The sequence below is a fragment of the Vanellus vanellus genome, assembly GCF_965231255.1.
Source record: "Vanellus vanellus genome assembly, chromosome: 6".
NCBI classification, from domain to species: domain Eukaryota; kingdom Metazoa; phylum Chordata; class Aves; order Charadriiformes; family Charadriidae; genus Vanellus; species Vanellus vanellus.
Window position 1 is genome coordinate 22,739,579 of NC_138911.1, and position 22,820 is coordinate 22,762,398.

At 43.1% G+C, this 22,820-nt stretch overlaps 1 protein-coding gene across 1 annotated transcript in view; it reads left to right on the forward strand.

Moving 5' to 3' along the window:
* The first annotated feature begins 5,169 nt into the window (after positions 1–5,169).
* Positions 5,170–22,820, forward strand: part of PRR5L (proline rich 5 like) — a 43,913-nt gene continuing 26,262 nt past the window's right edge. Inside the window, exons 1-4 of the mRNA XM_082485699.1 lie at positions 5,170–5,202; positions 15,818–16,091; positions 17,488–17,568; positions 21,039–21,087. Of these exons, the coding sequence (XP_082341825.1) occupies positions 15,922–16,091; positions 17,488–17,568; positions 21,039–21,087 (300 nt within the window). The 5' untranslated portion in view covers positions 5,170–5,202; positions 15,818–15,921. The remainder of the gene's footprint in view (positions 5,203–15,817; positions 16,092–17,487; positions 17,569–21,038; positions 21,088–22,820) is intronic.

The window sequence follows — 22,820 nt, forward strand, 5'->3', positions numbered from 1 at the left end:
TGCTCCTGTCTTACCCTCAGCTGTCTGCCCCACACTCCTTGCTAGAATCTGCCAGGTAACTTCAAGTGTAGCTACTGCCTAATCCTTTGCTGTCAAAACCACCCACTTTAGCTGAAGTTAATTTTTTCTTGCTTGCTTGTGTGCCCTCTCTCTCTCTCTCTCTCTCTCTTTTATTGGACAGCTGGAGCAAATACATGTTATCCCAGCAGATGGAAAGGGAAAGAGATCTTTGGTGGATAAGAAGAAATTGAAGGATGGTGACCTCTTAACCTGGTTCAGCTGCAACCCTCAGCTCTTTGAAAAATAGTGCCAGAATTAGGAACGCTCTTCAGAAATTATGACTCTCCTCATTGTTCTCCTCATAGACCACAGTGGTCTTTTCCCAGAACTCATTTCTGGGAAGTACATGATGCTGAAGACCTGTTGGATCACACAGCCAAAGCAAAGGCGATATGTTGTGGTTTCATCCCATCATCAAGTGCATTATAAAGCAAAGCAATAAAAGGTCACATCTGTTAGTCACAAATCTTGTGGTTTGGCTCTTATTGAACACCAGCCTGTGTGACAGCAGGACGTGTGTATGCTCAGGACTGTCTTGCTGTAGAGTGTGCTGCAGAGAGGATGTGTGGTGTCAAGGCAGAGTGTGAAAAACAAAATTAAGGCTGTAGCTATTTTTCACATATCCTTTTCATTATATAAATGTCTGTAGCAATGTTGATCTTGTCAATTTGCCTGCTTTTCAGTTCTCTGAGATGATGCTTTTCACTTGAACAAGGCCACAGAAGAGTCAATTCCTCTCACACAAAGCACATGGCCATCCATTTGCACCATGTATTGGCTTCGATGTTGAGAGCAGACATCTGTAAATTATCACTTGTCTGTGTAAGGCAATGAGCTTTCTTTAGAAACCATATTCTTCTCTTCTAGCTTGAACCAAAGCTAAAAGGGGAAAAGGAGCTATTAAATGTCATTTTTCTCATCTGTCAATATAACCATAACCTTTTCTCTTCACTGCAACTTCTCTTTCACTGCAACCCTATTCCACTCAAGTAGACTTTAGGGCAGGATTTACCTTACCTAACTTTGAAAGCTATGTGTGTTTGCATAATCTCAGATAGCTAAAGTTAGGTAAAATGGATCCCGCCTAAGTCTTTTAACTCTCTCTGCTGGGCTGATGTTTCTAATGGTCTTTCTTGTCTGCCCTTGCTGTATATTAAAGTCTTCCCAGTATCTTCTCCTGCATAAGATAACTGGAGGCCCTCACTCCCAGTGACAAGGACTCTCCTTTCCACAGAAGCCTCTCTTCTTCCTAATGAGGAAATCAGAGAGGACCTCCCCCTTCCTCCTGGTGCAGTTGTAGGGATCTTTTCAGCTCTTTCCTCCCTCTTCTCCCACAAGCGGGAGCCGAGCCATACATCAGGATGGTCACAGTAAATCTGTGTTGTGGCAATGATGTCCTTCAGTGGTAATCCTGAAGCTAGAACCACATAGATAATGATAGGACGAGGGGGAATGGCTTCAAACTGGAAGAGGGCAGATTTAGATTAAACATTAGGAAGAAATTTTTCACTTTAAGGGTGGTAAAGCACTGGAACAGATTGCCCAGAGAGGTTGTTGAGGCCCCATCCTTGGAGGTGTTCAAGGCCAGGCTGGATGTGGCCTTGGGCAACCTGGTCTAGTGGGAGGTGTCCCTGCCTATGGCAGGGGGGTTGGAACTCGATGATCTCCAAGGTCCCTTCCAACCTAAACCATTCTATGATTCTATGATTCTATGGCTATGGTGAACACCTTCCCCCTTGTAAACCCGGAGTTCCACAACTCTGCATGTGCAGGTCTTTGTCCCACACCTGAAACGTACTGTCAAGTTTTGATTCATAACCACGTGAGTTAAAATTTGGGGAAAGATGCCAGGTCACCATTCTCTTCATGTGCATCATGTTCTGTAGGATCTTGCTGGCCCATGGAGAATAGTTCAACTATGATAAATCACATCCTTGATTCTGCAGTCAATCTATCCATAGATTGACTTCTACCCGGTCACTTCCCGGCTGTATCACGAGCCACAGATTGAGACCACTGCACAAATGCCACTCCAGCAATGCTGTCTCTGAAAAATTAGTAACTGTTGGCTTGAAAAACAGGTGCAGAATGAATGACAATATGTACTTTTAATCGTTAGTAGATTAACAGATGCACTAAAATTTTATGTGCTGGATAGGTGTCAACTCTCATCATATGCCACATCAGTCTGGGACAGTAAACATGTTTTTGTATGTGTTTATATAGCTTGCAGTAAAGTCCTGTCTGCAAGCCCAGGTACTAATTTCTTGTTCGTAACAGTAAATCCTGTTTGTATAACTAGTAGTAGCAATGGGCAGCAGGTAAGGTTCACAGTTCCTCAGTGAGTCTTAGTTTTACACATCTAGAGACAGAAAAGGAGGAAGAGAGACATGAGAATACCTCTCCTACAGACAAGTGAGTGTTCTCAACTAAGCTTGCTATTGATGTCTACAGAACAACTTAAAAGTATTAGATGATCCCAGCATGGGCTGATGGACTAACATACTGGTTCCAGAGTAGCATCAGCTTTTCTGTTTTTAAGACCAGATGCAATTCAGTTGTAAAATTACAATGTGAATTCTCTTAACAAGAAGTGCATTGGGCTACCAAGCATCAGCAGTGCTTCGCATAAACTAATTCACAAAAGCCTCTTAAGCAGCTAGAGAAAACGATGCTATTTTAAAAATTTGGTCTGTCTCTTTTGAAAACTTAAAAATCTCAGCGCTTTAAATTAATGAGCAGCTCTCCAAAAGTCGCATCGCTGTTTGAATTATGCGTCCCATGCGACTGCTCACTGATTGCCACTAATTGCGGCTTTTTGATCTCCTTAAGGACCCCGAATTACACGTGATATTTTTTTCAGCAGTTTCCTGTCTGATACCTGCTGCAGACTGTGACAGCTGAACAGAGCAAACTGCACGGGGCTGCGGCTGCCAGAGGAACCTTGAACCGTGAGATCAAAATAAAATAAGCCCTATCTTTAAACGACACATCCCCTTCCCCCGTGCTGCACGTTTTATTGGCCGTAACGACCCGTGTCTTTTATCTGTAGCTCGGTGTGAAGGCAAATTCCGCGCCCCGACCCAGGCCTGCCAGCAGCCGGCAGCGGGTCCAGCATCTCTCGGCCGAGCCAGCGGGATCCCCGGGAGCGCCGAGGCTGGGGATGCGCCCCGCGGGGCCCGGGCCGGCCGCCCTGCCCCGGGAAGGGCCTCCGGAGCTCCTCCATCCTTTCCCTTCCCTTTCTTTCGCTTAAGGTCAGAAGAATTTAAACTTCCTGACTCTGCCGGGACGGGGCGGGGGCGGGGTCCCCCCCACCCCGCGACGGGGCGGGAGGCCGGGGGAGGCAGCCCCCGCTCCGCCCGGCCCGGCTCGGCTCTGCCCGGCCCGGGCCTTCAGTCTCTGCTGGGAGGAGCCAGCGAGAGGCAGATTGTAAAAATAAAGGCTGGCCGGCAGCCAGGAAGTGTAAAATCCTGGCCGGTTGGTGGCAAATTTCGCCAGATCGCGGGGAAGAGGCAAGCACGTCCGTCGGCTCGGCGGCGGCGGCGGGGCGCGGAGAGTCGCGGAGCGGCGCGGAGCGGAGCGCCCCTGGCTGCCGCCCGCTCTGCAGCCCGGCGGGGGTGAGTGCGAGAGGCGCTGCCGGGCTCCGGGCTCCCCGCTCGGAGGGGGCTGCGCGGCCGGGGGGCTTTCGGCGGCGGCCGGGGGCGTCCGCCCTGCCCGCGGAGGCAGCGGAGCGGGCAGCGATGCTGGCAGCCGAAGGGCGCCGCTGGCAGCGCGAAGGGGATGTTAGGGGGCAGGCTGAGCCGGCTCCCTTCGCCTGGCCGTGCCTCTGAAGCTAAAGCGCAGACATAAAACCTGGGTAAGTTCTCTATTTAAAAATATTAAAAATAGACCCTCCGGCTCCATAGCGCTGTCGAGTGAGTCATTTCCAAACCAAACGTCTCGGTCTAACCCTTCCCCCCAGGAGACACAATAATTCTGAAACCGAGGGTGAAGGGAAAGACATTTTTCTTCTCTCTTGCTCTAAATAAATCGAATTAGCACATTGCCGCGGCAAGAGGAGACAAAAGCCGCGAGTAGCAGGCCTCTTCCCTCGAGCCTCTCACCCATGGTGATGCCACCGGTGTTTCCCCGACAAGCACCCAGAGCCTCTCTGCCAAAGGCATATTTACTGTACGTTCCACTTTCGTGGACATAATCTACTTTTTGGTTCCTTAGACTGCCAAATCTGTTCCCTGCCGCCTTCTTCTCTGTGGGACATCAGGCACAGCCGCACATCATGCCAGCAGTGACCCCAGTCAATGCAGTTCCTGGCTGTCTACTCTGAAAAGAATAGTCCAAAGCACAGCTTTTTTTTTTTTTTTTTTCTGCCTTTTCCAGTCATATGATGATTTGTTCATGTAAGTGGGCCGTCTCAAGTAGAGGGATTTTTTGTTTGTCAGCAACAAGTGCTGAGCGTATTTATAGGCAATGCTACAATTTTGTTGTATGAAAGATTTCATTTATGCAGAACTCATCGGTACCTGGGGCCCTGTGCAAGAGCTGTTTACATCTTGCATCTAGTGCTGTATACGCATGCATATTTAATGTATATACCCATAGATGTTATTTCACGGTGAGGCAGCCTGCACAAGACACAGAAGCTGATGTGTAGGATGCATAGTTTTTTTCTAAAACAGATGCCACAGTCGAACCGTGCAGTAATCCCTAATGGTATAGATGGATCAGTGGAGACAATACATTGTGCTTTCCTGATAAACCGACTTTCCTGAAACTAGGAAACACCTAGCTAGGTGTAAAATCCTGTCCTCTGACCCCTGTGAAGAACTTTGTTAGCATTTTTGGCAACAAAAAATGACCTATAGCTGAAAATATGTGCAGTAAGTTATGTCAGCTATTTTACAGCAATGTGAAGGATGGTAGGTTTGAGAACATGATCTGGGGTAGCAATCCAAATCTAATGGCATTTCTATGTAGGTAAGTGGAGAACTGAGATGTAAAAGTGCTTGCAATCTTTTTTTTTTTTTTTTTTTTTAGATTCAATTTCTCCTATTAAAGCTATTTGTATTTTTTACAGCCAAGCAAGATCGTCGTAATTGATTGACCTGTAACATAGGGTGCAGCGCTGAGAGATTCCTGCAGAAGGTTTGCAACATTCCTTTTAGCTGTAACATGTAAAAGATTTATGAATTTAAAACATGCTGCCGAAGTACAGAACTAAAAAAAGAAAATATTATTCTCTTGTGTTCCAAAACACCATGAAAATTTTACAGTAATCGAAGACAATGTATGCTCTTTATACACAGTTCATAGACAACGTATAGCATTCTTGCTAAGATTTTAGTGCCATGGACTCCTAGAACATGTCGGAGGGAGGAAAGTTCTTAGACTTGAGTTGAAAACCAGCTGCTTTTTGGTGAAGCTAGGAAGAAACTTTCCCAGAGGCGGGTTATTCCATGGTTGTCTATGATGGGGGTGTCCTGCATCTCCGATTAAAATAGCTGTCAAGTCGGGTGTGGTGCATTGCACTGGGTTCTACATGGACAGTACCTGCAAGTTGGCAGTACCAAGGGTAGGCGGGGAAGTTCAAATGCACTCAAGCCCATATGAGAATGTTTTCTGCTATGTCAATTTAATAGCAGTATTTCCTTTTGGCAGTTTTACAGCAGAGTTTAAGGTGACACTTTCACATTTGTCTTCAGCCTTCAGAATAAAATTCTTTGTAATTATTTTTATGCAATACATTTATGGGCTGTCTGATATCAGCTGAGACTGATAAGATTTCCAACGTTCACTTTCAAAGTTCATCTGGAACACAGGTAGTGGTTACTGACTCCTGAATCCCTTTTGGAAGAATTTCAATTTCTTAAATTTCCAGCAACCAAAGACACAGAATAGGTGGGATATGTAACCTTTTATTTGAGAAATGAGTAGGTGTAGCTTCCATTCTTGTGGAAAGAGTGGAGGAATGGGACTTGAATGTATCATCAAGGGCTTAGAAGTAGCAGGCAAATAAGTACTAGAATTGTATCCTTTTTATAACTAATTTTCAATGAGTTCAGTTTTCATATGTGACTTTTCTAGGCGCCTGTAGTATTTGTGTTGGGTTTTTTCCCCCAATAACGTATGGCCTTTTGTGCTTATTGTTTCTGCTGATGTGAATTCAAGCATAAATATACACTGATTAAGTATGTGCTGGGTTCCAGGGCTTATTCAGTAGGGCATAACAACCCATTCTTACTACATGAGATGAGGCTAAGTGCGACTCAGGGGATGGAAGATTGTGCTGAGGATTTTAGCAACAACCTGGTTATACTAGAGCTGGCTGAGGGTGGGCTGTGATGTATAAGCAGTCTACTTAACTGCCATGGTTTATAGCCCCAGGGATAAAAATGTGGTGTATACTTATGTTTTTAATAACAGGAATGTGAAAATAAAAACAAAACCAACCAAACAAAAAGAAATAAGTATGAAGTGCAAGAAAGCACAAAGATGATAGATTGTCATTCTAGTTGCAGCAGAGATGGCTCCTAAAATAATTGCAGTTGCTGACGTTTTGTTTGATTTTGATGAATTGTGTCCTGCATGCTTGATTAACACTCCTGGGAAATTAAACATATCATTACATTTAGACTGATAGAGCTTTTTCGCTTCTGAAACTATGTTCTCTGCCCCTTCATGCTTCTGCCTGGCATCTTTAAGAAAGTATCCCTATGGCTCTCCCTTGTCTGTTCCCCTCTTGTATCTTTATGAATTAGTTTGTGAATTTCAGCACATTTGACCAAGGAAGGATAGGTCTAAAAGGATAAAGTTTCTCTGAGCTTTGTGAAAATGTTTTTAGAGCCCATGCTGAAGGAAGGACTCTTGGTGGGAGTTATCCCCTCCTGCACGTGTGAAATTCAGAAGGGAGCGTGATGTAGGAGAGCAGGGCTGGTTTAGTTCTGCTGCTCATGTAACTACTGAATGTGAACAGTTTAGTTGTTGAGGAGCTATGGTTTTTATTCCTTTTAAATACGACCCAACGGCTTCTCCATATGCTAAGTAAAACTGCTATGATCTCTACAGACAGTTCAATGTACTTTGTAATTTGTTTTGAAGGATTTAATGCATCTATTTTCTGAATTTTGCAGCAGATGCTACTTGGGAGTTATTGGAAACAGGTTGAAACTGCTAAGTTAGTTTCTGGGTTAGCAAACACATTTGTCAATTCAATCCAAAGGCCTTTTCTACAGCAAAAAGCTTGATAGTTTACTCATACTTGTGCCATTCAAGTCATACATTCCTGGCCTGTTTTGCTCCAGTAGGGATGCACTTGCTAGTGCGTCTATTAAATGCTATTCCTGACAGTGGAAGGAAATAACTATTTATGTGCATGCCATCTTTTTTTCTTGTTTTCATGCTGTGGCGTTTTCCCATATAGCTGTATTGATTTAAAGTCATTTCGGTAATCAACAGACTTTAAGACTGGTAGTCCTGGGAGTAACACAGGCCACTGAACTGGGGTCCTGAGCTCCTTGGAGTACTACTTTGCTATTAAATAAGTTGTGGGTTTTAGAGTGTAACAGCTTGAGTAAAGCCTTGCTATAGAATTGGAGACAAAGCAATGGTGATTTTAACTCTGCTGTCTGAAGTGAGCTACATCTAGTGGGTGAAACTCAAAAGAGGGATGCAGATAAACTAGCTCCTTAAAAATTCTGTGCTAGCTGCTGTGGATTAGGACAGCACTGCACTCGAGTTCATTTTGAAAGGATGGTTACTGTAGCTGTCATGGATACAACTTTATGGAATGCCTAAAAAACCCTAATGCTTTCAGTTAATCAGAAAATGGTGATATAGCTCCACTTTCCCCCCTCTTATCCCTTCCTCCTCTCTATTGGATGGGATTCTTATTTAACCAAAGACTTAAGTGTATTTTTTCAGCCTCAATCCAGTCCATCAGTTTTATGATTCTGAAACTCTGCTACATTTTTGCTTTTTGCCTTTCATAGCTAGGTTTTTGGTGTAGTAGTTGTTTATACAGGGAATTCAATTTGTTTCAACCAGATTAAATCAGCTGTTAGTGCATCTAATTCAAATTTGTCTCTAGCTTTATACTGACCAGCTATATGATTCTAATGAGGTGTTCTCCTCTATTCTCCACCTAAGCATTTCAGAGGGTTCTGCAAACATGTGGCACCTTTTAATAGCCATAACAATTTTCTCCATTTTGGAATAATGTGAGTCCAAAGAATTAAGTAATGTTGCTGAAATAACACAAAAGATCTGTGGTAGAGAAAAATATAACTCTGTTGTTTTGGATGCTACTCCTATATTGCAAAATATTTCTTTTTCTGTATGTTCTTTACTATGACCTGATCTCTTATGTAGATAGACGTGAAGTAGCAGTCTTACTTCTAACCAGCCATCAACTCCAAAGGGGTTGCAGCGGTCTCTGAATTGCAGAGAAGCTTCTCAGACCACGGTGGGATATAAGCAAAGGTTTTTCCCCCTCCTCTTCTCATATATTTCCTCTCACTCTAAGCAGAGTTTCACTTTGAGTTTCAGATTTGCTTTAACCTCAGGAACTCAAAGCATAACTAAGTGGAAACCACTGAGTTTCTTTTCAAATGTTACATGGCTCTGCTATCAAAGCCAAGTTAGATGTTTGTGAATTTATTTGAGACGTATGATGAATAAAGGCATGATGTGTATCCGATTTGAAGAGGGAATACGCAAAAGACGGGGGAGGAAGACAGGGATGCTGGGGTCTCATTTGTGGAAGTGGGTGTGTAGTGGGAAGATAGGGAAGGTGAGATCTTGTTTTGGATAGTCAAAGAGTAGCAGTAAAATTGTTGGATATATGGGTGTATCCCAGAGTGTCAACACTTTGTATTGAAAGGGCTGTTTTCCCATATTCTGTTGATGTCACTTCTTTTACATACTTCATCTTGGTAGTTAAAATCTGTCAAGTTTAATTAAGGATGGGTGAGGCTAGTAAAACACCTCCAGACTATTTATGGTGCACCAAGTTGCTGCCATCATGGTGGGGTAGCCAGCAAAATAATAATAATAAAAAAAATTTACACCTTTCAGTATTGAGTCAGCTTTGGAAAGAAGGGGTAGATCAGATGTATCCTTGTTCCGTCCAACTCTGTGGAATAATTTGAAAAGCTTCATTAAAGGAGCTTAGAGGGAATTTTTTTTTTGGTGAATAGGATCCTGTCTTGGGAGGTGGAAGACCTGTGTAAGTCACTTCACTGGCTTTGCATCTTCATTTCCTCAGCCAGAAAATGGAGGTAATTATTTTTATTCTTATTAGTAATCTTGCAAGAGCTTTGGATGAAAGGAGTGTTTTGCAGGACTGAGTGGCCCGTCCACCCAGGCCTGAGCCTGCTGGGGATACCGTGGGGCTTTCCCATGGTGGAGGGTAAGAAGGGCAGGCCGGCAACCCCGGCAGCGCTTGGCACCGCGTACACTGGGGCCAGCCAGGGGCTAGCAGGAGGTGTGTGATGGGGCTGCAGGTAATGTGCTTTGGCTGGCTGAAGTCCTGCATTTGCCAGCTGGCATGTAACCTGCACAGAGAGCTTGAGGAATCACCTTGCATTTCCCCACGGGACAGCATCTGGGGCACTGCCGAAAGAGGAGTGGAGAATAGTCTTGCCTGGATCCTGTCCTTGTGCTGAGGAGCAAGGGCATGGCCCCTGACTGGGCTGTGGCCTGCAATCCTTGAGGATAGCTTCACTAGAGTTTCCCCTTGCAAAATTTCTCAGTTGGTTTTGTTGGTGGGTTTTCAGAAACAAGTGGCATTAATATACAGCTGTTTTTTAAAGTCTGCAACTTGAATCAGTCCTGCTGGCAAGATTTTTAGACCTGAAGGCTGGTCTTGCTCTCTTCCATTCACCTTTCTTAATTGGGAATGTCTCCTGCTGCTAGCATGGGCCGACGTGGAGATATACCGTTCCTTATGTGAGGGGCTGACTGCAAGAGAAAGTATCTACATTTTTCCTTGCTGTTTCAGGGCTTGACCCAAACCATGTTAAGACCAATATTTAGATTATGATTGTTTTTGATGGACTGTGGATTAAGCAGTAAATTTTTCATAATTCGGATTTCCAAAGGTGTGAAGTCATGAAAGGATGAGGGTGTAGAAAGGACCATGCCTTGAGACTGGGCCCCAGACTGCCTCCAAAATTTTTCACGCTCTTGCTTTCAATGACTTCAGACATACATCTGAGACACAGCTTCTAATCAATGTAAACCAGAAAGGACCTTTGTTAGTTATTGAATAAATCTTGATTTGATCATCTTCTCTCCTCTGAAAAGCAGACATTGCTTATTTTTAAGAAACTGAGCAATTGGGAGGTATAAGAGGAACTAAATGTGTTGTAAATTCAACAGTGGCCAATGCTGTCTGTGTTTTCTTAGAATATAAACTAAATTCATGCATGTGCTCGTATAGTTGTGATGACCTAAAAGACTTGAAGTTACAGGTTGTGGGCTGCTTTTCCACTTCTCAGTATGGCTGTATAGGAAATAAATGAGGGATTTTTATCAGAAATACTGTCTTCAGATCTTGTCAGTTGAACTCGAATCAAAGATTTTGCCAATCACGTACTTTGTTAAGGATTTACTGGGTTGGAAGGAGAGTCAGCTAACAAGAATCTAGTTGGTTCTCTGCATATTTTTTGTGTCTGAGGTAGGATGAAACCACTCATTATGGGTCTAGTACAGTGGGGGATTTGTTTTGCTTCTTCCACATCCAAAATCACTACAAAAAATTCTGGTGCATGCTGCAGTATCCAGTTTGTGTATTTTATGGTCATAGGTCATCAATGTCACAATTGCACAAAGCATATAAAGGAGAGGAAAATGGGCAAGTGGGTATCTTCCTTCAGGAACAGGCTGTTTTTTTACCACTAAAAAAAGTTTAAATGGCAAACATCACTTATATCTGGATAACCCCTCATTCTCTGTTGCTCTGTTTCAGGAGACCTGGGAAATGCTTGTTTGGATGAATTGAGGAAGCTGTGATCTCTCCACTCTCCCTTACCATCTGGTTTACAGTTAGTTTTTGGTGTGAATTTGGTGTGTAGTGTTGGTGCAAGTTTTCCTCTAAGAAGCAAAAACAGTTGTAGTTTTTGCTGCCAGTCACTTCCATTAGCAGCTGTTGCTCTGAGTCTTGACAGAAGGCATCAGAGGAATTTTAAATGGTCTGTTCTTTTGTTAAATCTCAGTTATCATGGGCTTTTTGTTTGTTTGGCCCAAGATTATCGTGAAGATTCATAATTTGGAGGATTTGCTGCCAACTTTTTCTTTGGGTTGTTCTTTAGTAGAGAGAGAGAGAGAGAGAGATATCTAGGTATATTGCCTGATCTTGCTTTTCCTCCACATAGTCAGATGTATTATGGTTTGTTGGGAGGGAAAGGCCTTTCATGAAATCATTTTATAATGATTTCTCTTTTAGTTTTCATGGCTAGCAGAAAAAAAGGATAAAAAATTCCTAACTTGATGACTGTAATGTTTTTATAAATGCCTGCGTCTATGTATGTTGGAAAAGGATTTTTCTCTATGCTTGATTCTTCTCTTTAAAGATTCAGATGAATCTTAAAAGTGTTTACTCAGATGTGATGAATTACAAGTGGATGAAATTACGTTGTTGTCAGATTGACTTGTGGTCCTGCTTCCCTCCCCCAGTTGGGGACATTGACTTTCAGCTCTGAAGAGGTTGCTCACTCAAAGACCTGGCTTTTACACAGATGACATACCTGCCTTGTTAGAGATCTAGAGGGTTTTGATAGCTGGAGCTTGAGATGATCATCAAGGATAAGAGGGAAAAAAGGCCAGGGGGTAGGACGGTTGAAGGGAAGGAAGAGCAGTACCTGTCTCTCTGACTGACTGACTTACGTCAAGCTCCTTGCCCAAAAAGACATGCCGGGTCATTCAGCAAGATGAGGACAGTGGGGAATATTTTAGGATGTATCAGCTGGAAAGCAGTTTGAAATGCTCTGATGCCACATAAAGCATTGCCCCAGCAGCTGGAGCGTGTGGCAGTGAGAGATTATCTTGGTGTGGGTGTATCTCTTATGCAGTCACTACACTTTAGTCTCCAGGTCTTTGTGCCTTTTATAATCAATGGGGAGAGTGTTGCTTGGTGGGTGGAACATGCTGCACCCTGCTGCCTCGCTTCACTCTGTATAAAAGGGGAAAAATAACAATTGCTTCTCTGTAAAGCTTTTTCTAGTTCTGTGGTTGATAAATAATAACACTATGATTATTAGAAGTAGGTTTTATTTTGTAGTCTTCTAAAACTTTGTCTTAGGGAGATGAGGCTGTAGATGTGAGGCACTTTTGACTGAAGGCCTCTAGGAGGACAATATCTGTTTCTGAATATTTCTGCATAATTCTATGAGAGTTCCCATGGCAAGCTGAAGAGGAAAATTGTTCCTTGCTGTACTCAGCATTTTGCTGAATACAATTCATTCCCAATAGCTAAAAAAACCTGAATACTATGAGGGTTTCTTTCATATAACTACGTTAATGCCTTTCTTGCCACAAGGGTAGTTTCTCTCAGCAAAAAGCCAAAAAAGTGCGCACTGCAGAATGCGCACCATGGACATTGCCAACAAACTGCTAATGTAACTTCCCTGTGAAAATGAAGCAGTATTTACAAGGCTGCCTTGCTTTGGGGAAAACTTTCAGTGGAAATTAGTTGCTGTGAAAGGAAGATCTGGTCTGATGGAAGTGTTTAGTTGGGTCTGGGTGCTTTGTTGTACCTTCAGGTGCGCAGGATCTGCGAACTGCTTGTGCCAAAAGTCTGTCTTCCTGCAAACGCTCTGTTGCCTCAAGCTTTATGAAACTCTGAAAATAGTTTAAATAGGCTGTGGGTATATGGGGCTGGGGCATGTGGGCCTTCTCACAGACTTCGGCATTTCCAGTTCTGATAACAGTTATGTTTGAATACTATTTGGTGGCTGGCCTTCCTTCAGAGTAACAGTTTGCTGTGCCTGCCACTTAACAAGTTACCGGTTTAGATATAATACAGGAGTTTTGTATCTTTGAATCCTGAAGAAATGAAGACTCTGAATCTGGTCCTAAAGCTGAAGATCTTGTCTTAAATTCTTGATGAGAACCTAAAGTAAGGGTGACTTGACAGTAACACAGGATTGCAGACTGGTGTTGGGCGAGGAAGGGGGAAGAGGAGTGTCTTATCTGCTCTTCACAGACCAGAGCTTGTTATTATCTGTCTGGGTGACTTTAACAGAGATTAAGGAAAACAACGTGTATGTTTCTGTGAACAGAAACAAGCACATTCCCTTGATAAGAATTGCTCAGGAAATTTGTCGTGGGGCCCTGTGTAATGCCACAGTTCTGCTGCTGTGGAATCAGTCTTGTAAATCCATAGCCCAAGCTCAGGAGAGATCTTCCTGATTGTGGTGTTTTACTGCTTGCATGGAACGGGCCAAAGAATTTCCTACACAAACTCTAAATATATGTATATTAAGGAACAGAAGTTGTTCTCTCAATTTACATTTCTGAATTTAAGCTTTTTCCATGCAACTTAATCTAACTCAAATTAATACAAATGCAGCTTTATAAAACGATTTCATTGCTGGGGAGAAAGACATTTGTATGAACTTACGGCATCTAGAATAGTGAGATGAGGAGGCTTGTGGGCCAGCACAGTCATCTTAACCTCTGCTTTCTAGCCCTGTTAAATACCTACAACTGATCTAAAGTTACACTTATATTGCATGTTATGGCTCTGAAAAATATATGCTGTTTTCCCTGTGTAAAAATTGTTAAGCTAGAAATTTTACTGCACTGCTGGGAGAAGTGAGTTGTCTCTCCTTCAGCCCTTCATGCTGTCAGCTTTCGAATTTGTAGATGACACTGTCTACAAGTTGTCTTGGCACAAGCACTTTTTTTGCAACAGAAAAACATCCGCTGTGCTTAAGCTTTGCCTCCCAGACACCTTTCGGTATGTTGTGAGAAAAGCCTGCCCTTGGCTCTCCAAGGTGCTGTAGCTTTTTTCCTCTGATGATTTCTGATGTGGTTACAATTGCCAGTAGAGAAATTGCTGGCAGATTGAAAATGTGTGGGCAATGTCAAATGAACCGTTATTTCTAAATGCACACAGAAGACCCTGTTGATTTGGCTGTATTAGCTTACATTTATTCTTAATTTCTGAAAGTTATGACTTTATTTTTCTTTTAAGCTGGAACAGAGCAGCCACAGAATCAACAGATTGCTGCACTTTCAAGCAACAACAGTCAAGGCTAAGCTCACGTCATGAAAGACTGTCTGGGCTTTGTCATCTCTAAAGACAGCCAGGAGTTGTCTAAAGTCAGAAAAAAGTTGCACTTGTAGCCATGTTCCAGTTCCACAAAGATCTGTGCAAACTGTATTTAGCTTGTGGGGGAATAACAACCGTATTAATTTCTTGAATAACACCAAGAATGATAGTAGTGCATGTTTCACTGCCTCAAAAATGAGTTTTTTTCTCTGTGTTTTCTCCTTTTAACTTCCTCGGCGGCAGGGCGCCTGGTGTCTGTGGCACAGCAAGGGCTTGCGAGGGCTTCATGGTGGTTGATCAGAACCTGACAAGGCCACGTGGAGGCCGGGTAGCAAAGTGAGCTCAGCATGAAACGGGGCTGTCTGGGTGGGAAGAAAGCTGTTCTTTTACATGTAAAAGAGTTAATTATGGTTTGGGGAGTGGAAAGAGTTTCCTGAAGCTGAGCACTAGTCAAATTAGAAGCACTGTGCAGATACACAACATTTCTTTGGCTGATCATCTGTCTTTTCACCTCAAGCTGAAAATGTAGTGGAAAAGAGAAGATTTTGCTTGACATCTTTCATGTGCAGTTGTTACACAACTTTTTTGTTTGGTTGGGTGTTTTTCCTCCTCTCTCCTTTCTCCCACATCTCGATTCTCCAAACTGCTAACTACATCTACTGCTTGTATTTGTCTGAAGTGGGAAGATTTCAAAGTACAGAAGCTTTGCCAAAGTTTTTTTTTTGTGGTTTTTATCCAAGCTAACTTACTATATTTCTGTGGTTTACTCGGGGCTACATATTCATCTATATGGAGATGATGATCAGAGTGGAAAATATGGGCATTTTGTCTTTGGCCTAGCAATTACTTCTCATTCTGTAGAAAACAAAACAAACATAAAAGTCCTGCTTACTCTCAAAATATCTGGCTGTCAGACCTCTTTTGCAGAAGCTCCCTATTCTATCCTTTTTGTAATGGACTGATAACGAGTGGGTTTATTCCCTTGCACAACACTTCTCAAAAAAAAAAAAAAACATTGTGTTTGTCTGTTCATCTTTTCTTACACTGTTTATCTTTTGTTCCTTTCTGTTTTCTTTTCTCTTTCTCCAGTTTCTACTATTTTATACAGGCTGAATGGCTAACTGTATTTAAAGGTATTTGTAAAGTGCCTCCGGGAGAAGGGTTTAGGCACCTCTGTTCTTGCATCTCTGCTAGTTGAAATGGAAAAAAAGACCGTGCTTGTATTTCTGGCTGTCTGTGTTGGGTCCTTATTTAAGGGGCAAGATGGGAAAGGGGGCTGCTGTTGAAGAACTCTAGAAGATTTGCCCAAATTTGCTGTTCATGGGATAGAATATTTTCACCCCTCCCTTCTCTGTCTTTCTCTTTTCCTTTCTCTTTACTTTGCAGGACTGCTTCAATTCCTTCATCGTCTTGCAAGGTGTGTCCATGTCACAACCTGATGCTGTGGGGAACTGCTAGTTCAAGGATGCCTCTTTGTTTTTGCTGCAGGCTGAATCCTTGGGCTTGAAGACTTGTTGACATCACTGAGATTGACGCTTGGACCTTCAAGACAAGAGACTTTCTGACAGCCCTGCTCTACTCCACCTGGCCCTATGACTGGAGGGTTCACTGTAGCTCCGTCCTTTGCTCTCCAGATCCACAAGATGGGTTCATTCAGAAGGCCTCGGCCTCGCTTCATGAGCTCCCCGGTCCTCAGTGACCTGCCGCGGTTCCAGGCAGCCCGGCAGGCTCTGCAGCTCAGCTCCAACTCTGCCTGGAACAGGTGAGCAGGACCCACCTGGGCTGAGCTCTCGCCCTGCAGCAGCCCCGCGATAAGGGCCGTGAGTGTCTGATCTTTGTTGGCGAAGCTTGTTTTAGGCTGAGCTCATCCATTTATAACTTGAGTGAACTTTTGGCATGCCCAAGCTTTGCCGGCATTGAAAACCTCCACGGAGGTGAAAAAATTAGACCTAGTAGTGTTCAGCCTTGGTTTTGGCCAGTGTTGTTCTGAGGTACTGTCTTGAAGTAAAACACAATTGCTCTTTGTTAACAGTTGCATCTTTTAAGTACCAGTTAGGAAAACATATTCCTAGTACTGTAATAAAGGCCAGTTTCTTAATCCACAACAGACATTATTTGCATATTATGAAGCTTTTGCCACAGTCAAGTTCCTCTGACAATTGCTAAACTTGTGGCTTCTACCAGCGTTTTCTATTGACAGTCAAATCCTGTCTGCAGAGAGTGTCATGCAGCAATGGCAACTGGAAAAACAATGTGTAGGGTGAAGAGTGAGATGTCCTGATCTGATCTAATGGTCTGCTGCTACCAAAAGTGGGTGCTCCCACCTTCCCTTCTGCCACCTGGCACCAGCTCTGTGCTCCGCAGACCACTTTGTCTTGCTGACCTAGCTCAGTTTACTAATGTCACACAAAAATAGCCCAGAAAAAACGTGGCAGTTTTGTGCCAGGATAGTGAGCTGAGGTCTGTGAGGTGTGAAAATGCCGTAACTGGCCCACAGAAGGGAATGCCTGTTAAGGGAACGATGCCTCCTCTTGTTAGCCATAGCAAGCCTTTAGACCCGCTAAAACATCTTGTGTGCTGTCACTTTATGTTTTCCTCTGTGCTGGTGAGAGAAGTATGAGTTAGAAGATCCTCCAACTGCATCTTACAAGCAGTAACAGGGCTTAAAGTTGGGTCTGACTGAGGTGATGCTGGCTGCATAATGTCTTCCAGCACAGCCAGATGCTGCAGGTTGGGTGGTTCCTGCTGGATTATCACTGGATAATGCAATGTGATGTGTTTGGTAGATATTGCCAAAAATCTATATCTCCTCATAGCAACTAGCCTGCAGCACACAGCAGAGATCCCCTAAACACTCGTGTTAAAGACGTATCTGGTGTGAATGTGTTTTTGGTGAACAGTGTCCCTGTAATGATTTTCCCTTGCTTACTCTAGGCACAACTTGAGGTTGGTTATGCTCTGTCTCCCATGAGAGATGTAGGTAAATAAATGTGGTGATTTCCAGGGGAGAAAGAGTGGAAGCGTTTAAGTGCAATTAACCTCTCTACCCCATTATAACCACTCAGCTTTTGGCAGCTAGCTCACATTGCGCTCTGTGTTAAATCATACTGGTGGCTGTTATTTATGGATGTTGTACTGTCTCATTTCTTTTTTGGCAGCGTTCAAACAGCAGTGATAAATGTGTTCAAAGGGGGAGGCTTGCAGAGCAATGAACTTTACACCCTCAATGAAAATATCAGGTAGGTTGCTGAAATGCATGAAAAGGGATTTTTGTTGCTGCTTGTTTGGTGTTTGCTTGGTTTTGTTCCCCTACAGAAACGCAGTTAGAGGGTATTGGTGGGAGGAGCAGGGGTTGAAGCAAACTTAAGCACAGCTTTGGGGTTTCAGGCTAACTTACTTCTTTTTTGCTATTGGGTGGAGTGAATGGCATAGGGCACTTGGATAATGTTTCTCTGACTTGTGTGGATGCGTAGCTTTGACAAGGACAGGATGTGTCTTGACTTGGATTATAAGGATTTTGTCCCTTCCTAGGGAGCTTGTCTCTTCTGGCTGTTCTTTACACATTTCGATCAGGGCATTTGTAATGGTAGTAAAATCTCTTTTCTAAACCCAAGCTTCTCAGAACCATGGAGTGTTTAAAATGAAAGCAAAACACATTTCATTTAAAAGCTTAATCTTCACATGATAATTGCAGAGCAAGACATGAAAATACAAGCCCTAAAGATAAAAAACCTAAAAGCCTAACAAACGTTTTCTAACACTGATACTAGTGATGATTAAAAGTATCATTTTTTTTAAAAGCAGGTTTCATGATTATCTGTAGTTTCATTTTGATTATTTGGAAAGTTTGGTTAGCAATAGATAAGACTGTAGAGTAGATAAAGAACAATGTATTCTTGCCTTGGTTCCAAGTGTTGCTAAGAGGAGTATTGTCAGAGTTCATTGATGTGGTTCCTCCTCCCTCCCTCTTTCCCACTACATCCATATTCATTCATTATGAATGCTGTCCGATAGGTCTCTGTTTCTCCTTTGATATGCTCCCCCCTCATCCCTATTGCACTTTTCCTGAGCGCCAAGATTCAAATGGCAATTTGGGCTAAGCATGTACTAAGCAGCAGTCTAAACTACCCCTTTCCCTACTTTCAAAATAAACGCAGCTTGCAGGGCACGAGACTCTGTACTACTTGGTCTGGTCCCAAAGGTGAAAGTTTAATATAATTCTTTTTAAGAGCTGAGTGTCTCATGCTTTAATGGTATTTTAGTGTGCTCAGGTCAGAAGTCTTCAAGTTGGGTTTAAGTACTTGGAGCAGTCTTAATTCTCCATGGGATGAGTATTTCTGTATGTGAAAAGAAAAACAAATGTCGCAAGACTTTGGAAATACCCTAATCCACAGCCTGTTGGCAAACTCGGGGGCCGGCTTTGGGTTTTGTGACTCATCTGCCAGGCTGTTGCCCACCGTGGTGGCTGCAGCCTGCTTTCCCTCCGCAGTGCAAGCAGGTGCTCCTTCCCAGCCTTGTGGGGAGGCAGGACACCGGGCAGAGTAGCCATTTTGACTGGGCTTGGCCTCAGTGGCTGGACCATGCTCTCTTCATATTGGTGAAGTGGATCTAGACTGTTGAGAGCCAGATGAAGAACAAGAAATTCTTTGTCAACTGTGTATGCTTTGTAAGCACTGCTGAAGGTGGCAGAGGATATGCCCTCTGCCATGGACAGGCACTCCCAGGCAGCACTTGGAAGTACTCACCTTGAAATACATGATTAATGTTCCTGCCCTGAGCATTGGTTACATCTCCAAATGTCGTTCTCTAAATAGACCACTTTAATGTTCAAGTAGCTCCTTAATGTCCACCTAAGGAGAAAAGGACATGCATCTGCCTGTATGTTTTTATGCGCACCTGAAGCCTCTCAACTGTGACTTTGGATGTAGCTCCAACACACTGTTGTGCGTGAGGTGAATCTCTAGCTTGACACTAGGCAAAAAGCCAGACCTGTCAGACGGCCAACTCTTTTGTGCCATTAGGTCAAGCTGGTGCGTTTTCCTTGTTTGTAGTTCTCCATTCTGCTCCTTGGTGGAAGTCAGCAAATGCAGTGCTTTAAGAGACTCACAGGCTATACACAGTGCTTAGTTATTTGACAGTGGGAAACGCAGGAGAGTTTTGAAGTAGGACGGTAATGACAGGACCAGGAGACGAGCAGGTGGCAACATTTTGCTCTGGGTTGCCGCCACCAAGTTTTTATCTTGCTGCGATTTGATATCATCTCACTGGATACTTTTTTTTTTTTTTCCCTACTGCTCTGAAAGTCAGTTGTCACAGCAAGAGAAAATGTAAGAAATGCCATCGGGAGATGAGATTTCAGGAAGCAGGAGGTGACCTGGCTGTGATTAGGAGGATACCCCTCCCTTGGGTTCTCTCTAAGGTGCAAGCCTCCCGTTGCTTGTCTACCTGTGTGAGGCAAAGTCCTGCCTTGGGCTTCTCAATCAGCTGGTGGAGAGCCACCTGGATTCTGCTGAAGCCAGTGGAGGAGCTTCTGGCAAACGGGCCCCCAAAGACTTATCTGGTTTACCCATCTCATAGAAATAGAACTGTGCTTTGAGATGGGTGGGGTGAATATAACTGCTCTGAGAGAGAAAGAGTGAAAACACATTGGCATGCGAATAAATGTAGAAGTGTTGCAAAATGGTTAGGGAGGAAGGTTGCTGTCAAAATCAACTTTCAGCAAAGATTAGGAAAAAGTGGTGTGGTTTGTTACTAAGATCCCAGCCTGAGAACTGGATGGACCCTGATTCAGATGCCATTTTTGAGCACTCCTGGTTATAATTCCTGTTGGTGAAAAGCAAAACTCTTAGAACAGAAAAAAATTGCAATGTTTTGCAGTGGAAAGTGTTGGGTGCCTTTTAAATTTTAGGCAGAATTTACTGCTACAGAATTTATACTTAACAGTCACTGAAAGCTGAAAGTGCAAATGCTCCGAACTTTGAGAGTTGGGTTTTTGTAATGCTTCTTCTGATGTAAAACAATCCCGATTTTTATATTGGAGTTTTGAAGTATAAATATGTATTGGAATTTAAAACTTTTATCACAGCCTGGTTTAAAATCCAACAGTTTTTATCAGAAATACTTGTTTAGAGTGGCTTCTGCTGGCATGTATTTAAAACACCTCTTGTTAAATTTCTAGAATTTCTTTCTTGAAAAATATGCCTTTTTTTTTCTTTCAAATGCGGTAGTCATGGGGAAGCCACAGCTTCTGCTTGTGTGTTTACTTCATTGCTCCTCTCCTTATCCTCCCACCTTCTACTTCCAAGAGAAAAGGAAGTACGGTGTTAGAGAAATATGCTATTTTCAATGACAGGAAAGGCATCTTTTTTTAAACAAAAAGCAGAAAAAATGATGAATTTCAAACTAAATAACTTGAAATTGCCTCCCCAACTTTCTGTTCGTTCAGGGGGGTAAATGCTTTTTTGCTTGTTCTATGTGTATGGCTTATAGACTTCAGGGAAACTGTTTCATTCCTTCATAATTTGAGAACAACCTTTGTGGACATTTATAGAATATACACCTAAACGAAAAATAAATCTAACTGTGGCCAAATGACACATTCACATATACTCATGTTTCTTTGGTATGACTGGTAGTAAAGTGCAGATATACCTGTAAGAAATGACCAGCAATGGCTGTTACTTCATGGCTGCATTCCTTCTGTCTACAGACGGCTGCTGAAGAGTGAACTTGGATCCTTCATCACAGACTACTTTCAGGTATTACATTGTTTGCTTGCTTTATTTTGAGGTTTGCTCTCTTAAGCTTTATAGCCTATGAAAAAATGAGGACCCCTTTTTACATGCACGTAGCCTACAAGTTTCATTTTTGTTTTGCTACAGGAGGTATTAGACTTTTTTAATGTGGGCCATATAGCCTTGGGAGTAATCATATATATGGGTGTATGTGCTAAAATAAGGATAATCTTCCTTTGTGCTTAAGAAATTATGCTTGTAGCCTCTCAAGGCCAAGAAGGAATTCACCTGAACTTTTTAAATATGATGGGATATCTTTTCACAGTTTTTTTCACCCTGTTTCTCTAGTATAGAGAATTCAGGAGTAGGTTTTCTACAACAGGCACCAGCAAAGAGGAAGAGAAAAGATAACGGCTGTCTGTTTTAGTGGGGGGCAGAGAAGGAAGTCTGTATCAGCAGGAAATCAACCTGGGTACAGTTGGCCTTTTAGTCCCACAAATATAAAAGCAACCTGCGAAAAAGCAAAAGACAAAGGATGAGGGGAGGCCTGATCAATCACAAATATGAATAAGTTATATTGCCTTTTACTGATACTGTCCAGATAGAGGTTCAAATGTAACCACATGAAAGCGTGTTGGATGATTTTAAGAGAGCACTGATGGCTTTCCGTGTTGTAAGTTGTTCAGTGTAGAGTTGATTAAAAAAAGGAGGCAGCTGCCAAAACCAAGAGGGTTTTCTTGCCTTAGAGAGAGAGAGAGAGGGGAAATTTCAGTACTTTCTGAAGTGGCTGATGCTGCTGTATACTGTGCTAACAGCTTGGAAAGGGGAAAAAAAAGATTATTGTTTCTTGTCGGTATTAGATTACATGACTTAAAAAAAAATCCCCCATGCTGTACTATCAAGTGAGAAGCAAACTCCTGCCCCAGGGGTAGTTATGTTTCACTTCTTTAGTTGCTATTTGCACAAGTCATTTACTGGAAAGAGGTGGCTGCTGGGACGTTTCCTAGACTGTGAGAGGGGTCTGGTGGCAGCCCGGCAGAAAGGCTGCGAGCCCATAGCACAAAGTGCCTTGCTTCAGTGGAAATCTGCTACTGCTCCTGCTAATTTGAAAACAGGCAAACAAAAGTTTGCAACTAAATATATGTGACAAATTGAAATTTGAAAGGTCTTGATCAGGTACCCAGGTACCACAGTGTTAGGCACGGTGTGCAAAGCTGGAATAAGCAGAAAATGTCCAGGGGCAACTTCATGCACCCGTAAGCCTGAATGGAGCATGGAGCTGAGCTCGGTCCTGAGGGGTGTGAGGTGCTGATGTATGACTGTTATCTGGTTTTAAAAATTTAGAGTGTACTGAAAGAGGCCTGGGTGGGTTCCAGCGCTGAGTAAGACACAGCTGCATCTTGTCGCTGTGCAAGAAGAGCTGACGACTGCTGGGGACCGGATGGCTCCCACTGCTGGGGTTTGGATGTCTTCTCTTCCTCCAGGCTGTAAACCTGAAGACTGTCACAGTCACGCTGGGGCTACTGGTATTAGCTGAGACTCCTTAGATCTCTTAGCAGCAGAGCTGATGACTGCAGACTGCTTAGACTACAGCCCGCTCACTGCTGGAGGCTGGATGTCTGTGTTGCATCCCTCTTAGCAAGGCGAGGGCGTCTGATCTTGTCCCGGGAGAAGGATCTGATCACCAGCACTGTTTTCTGCAAAAGCAGGAGCAAAAACTGTGCTCTTTCACCCTAATGACAGGGCTGTACTACTTC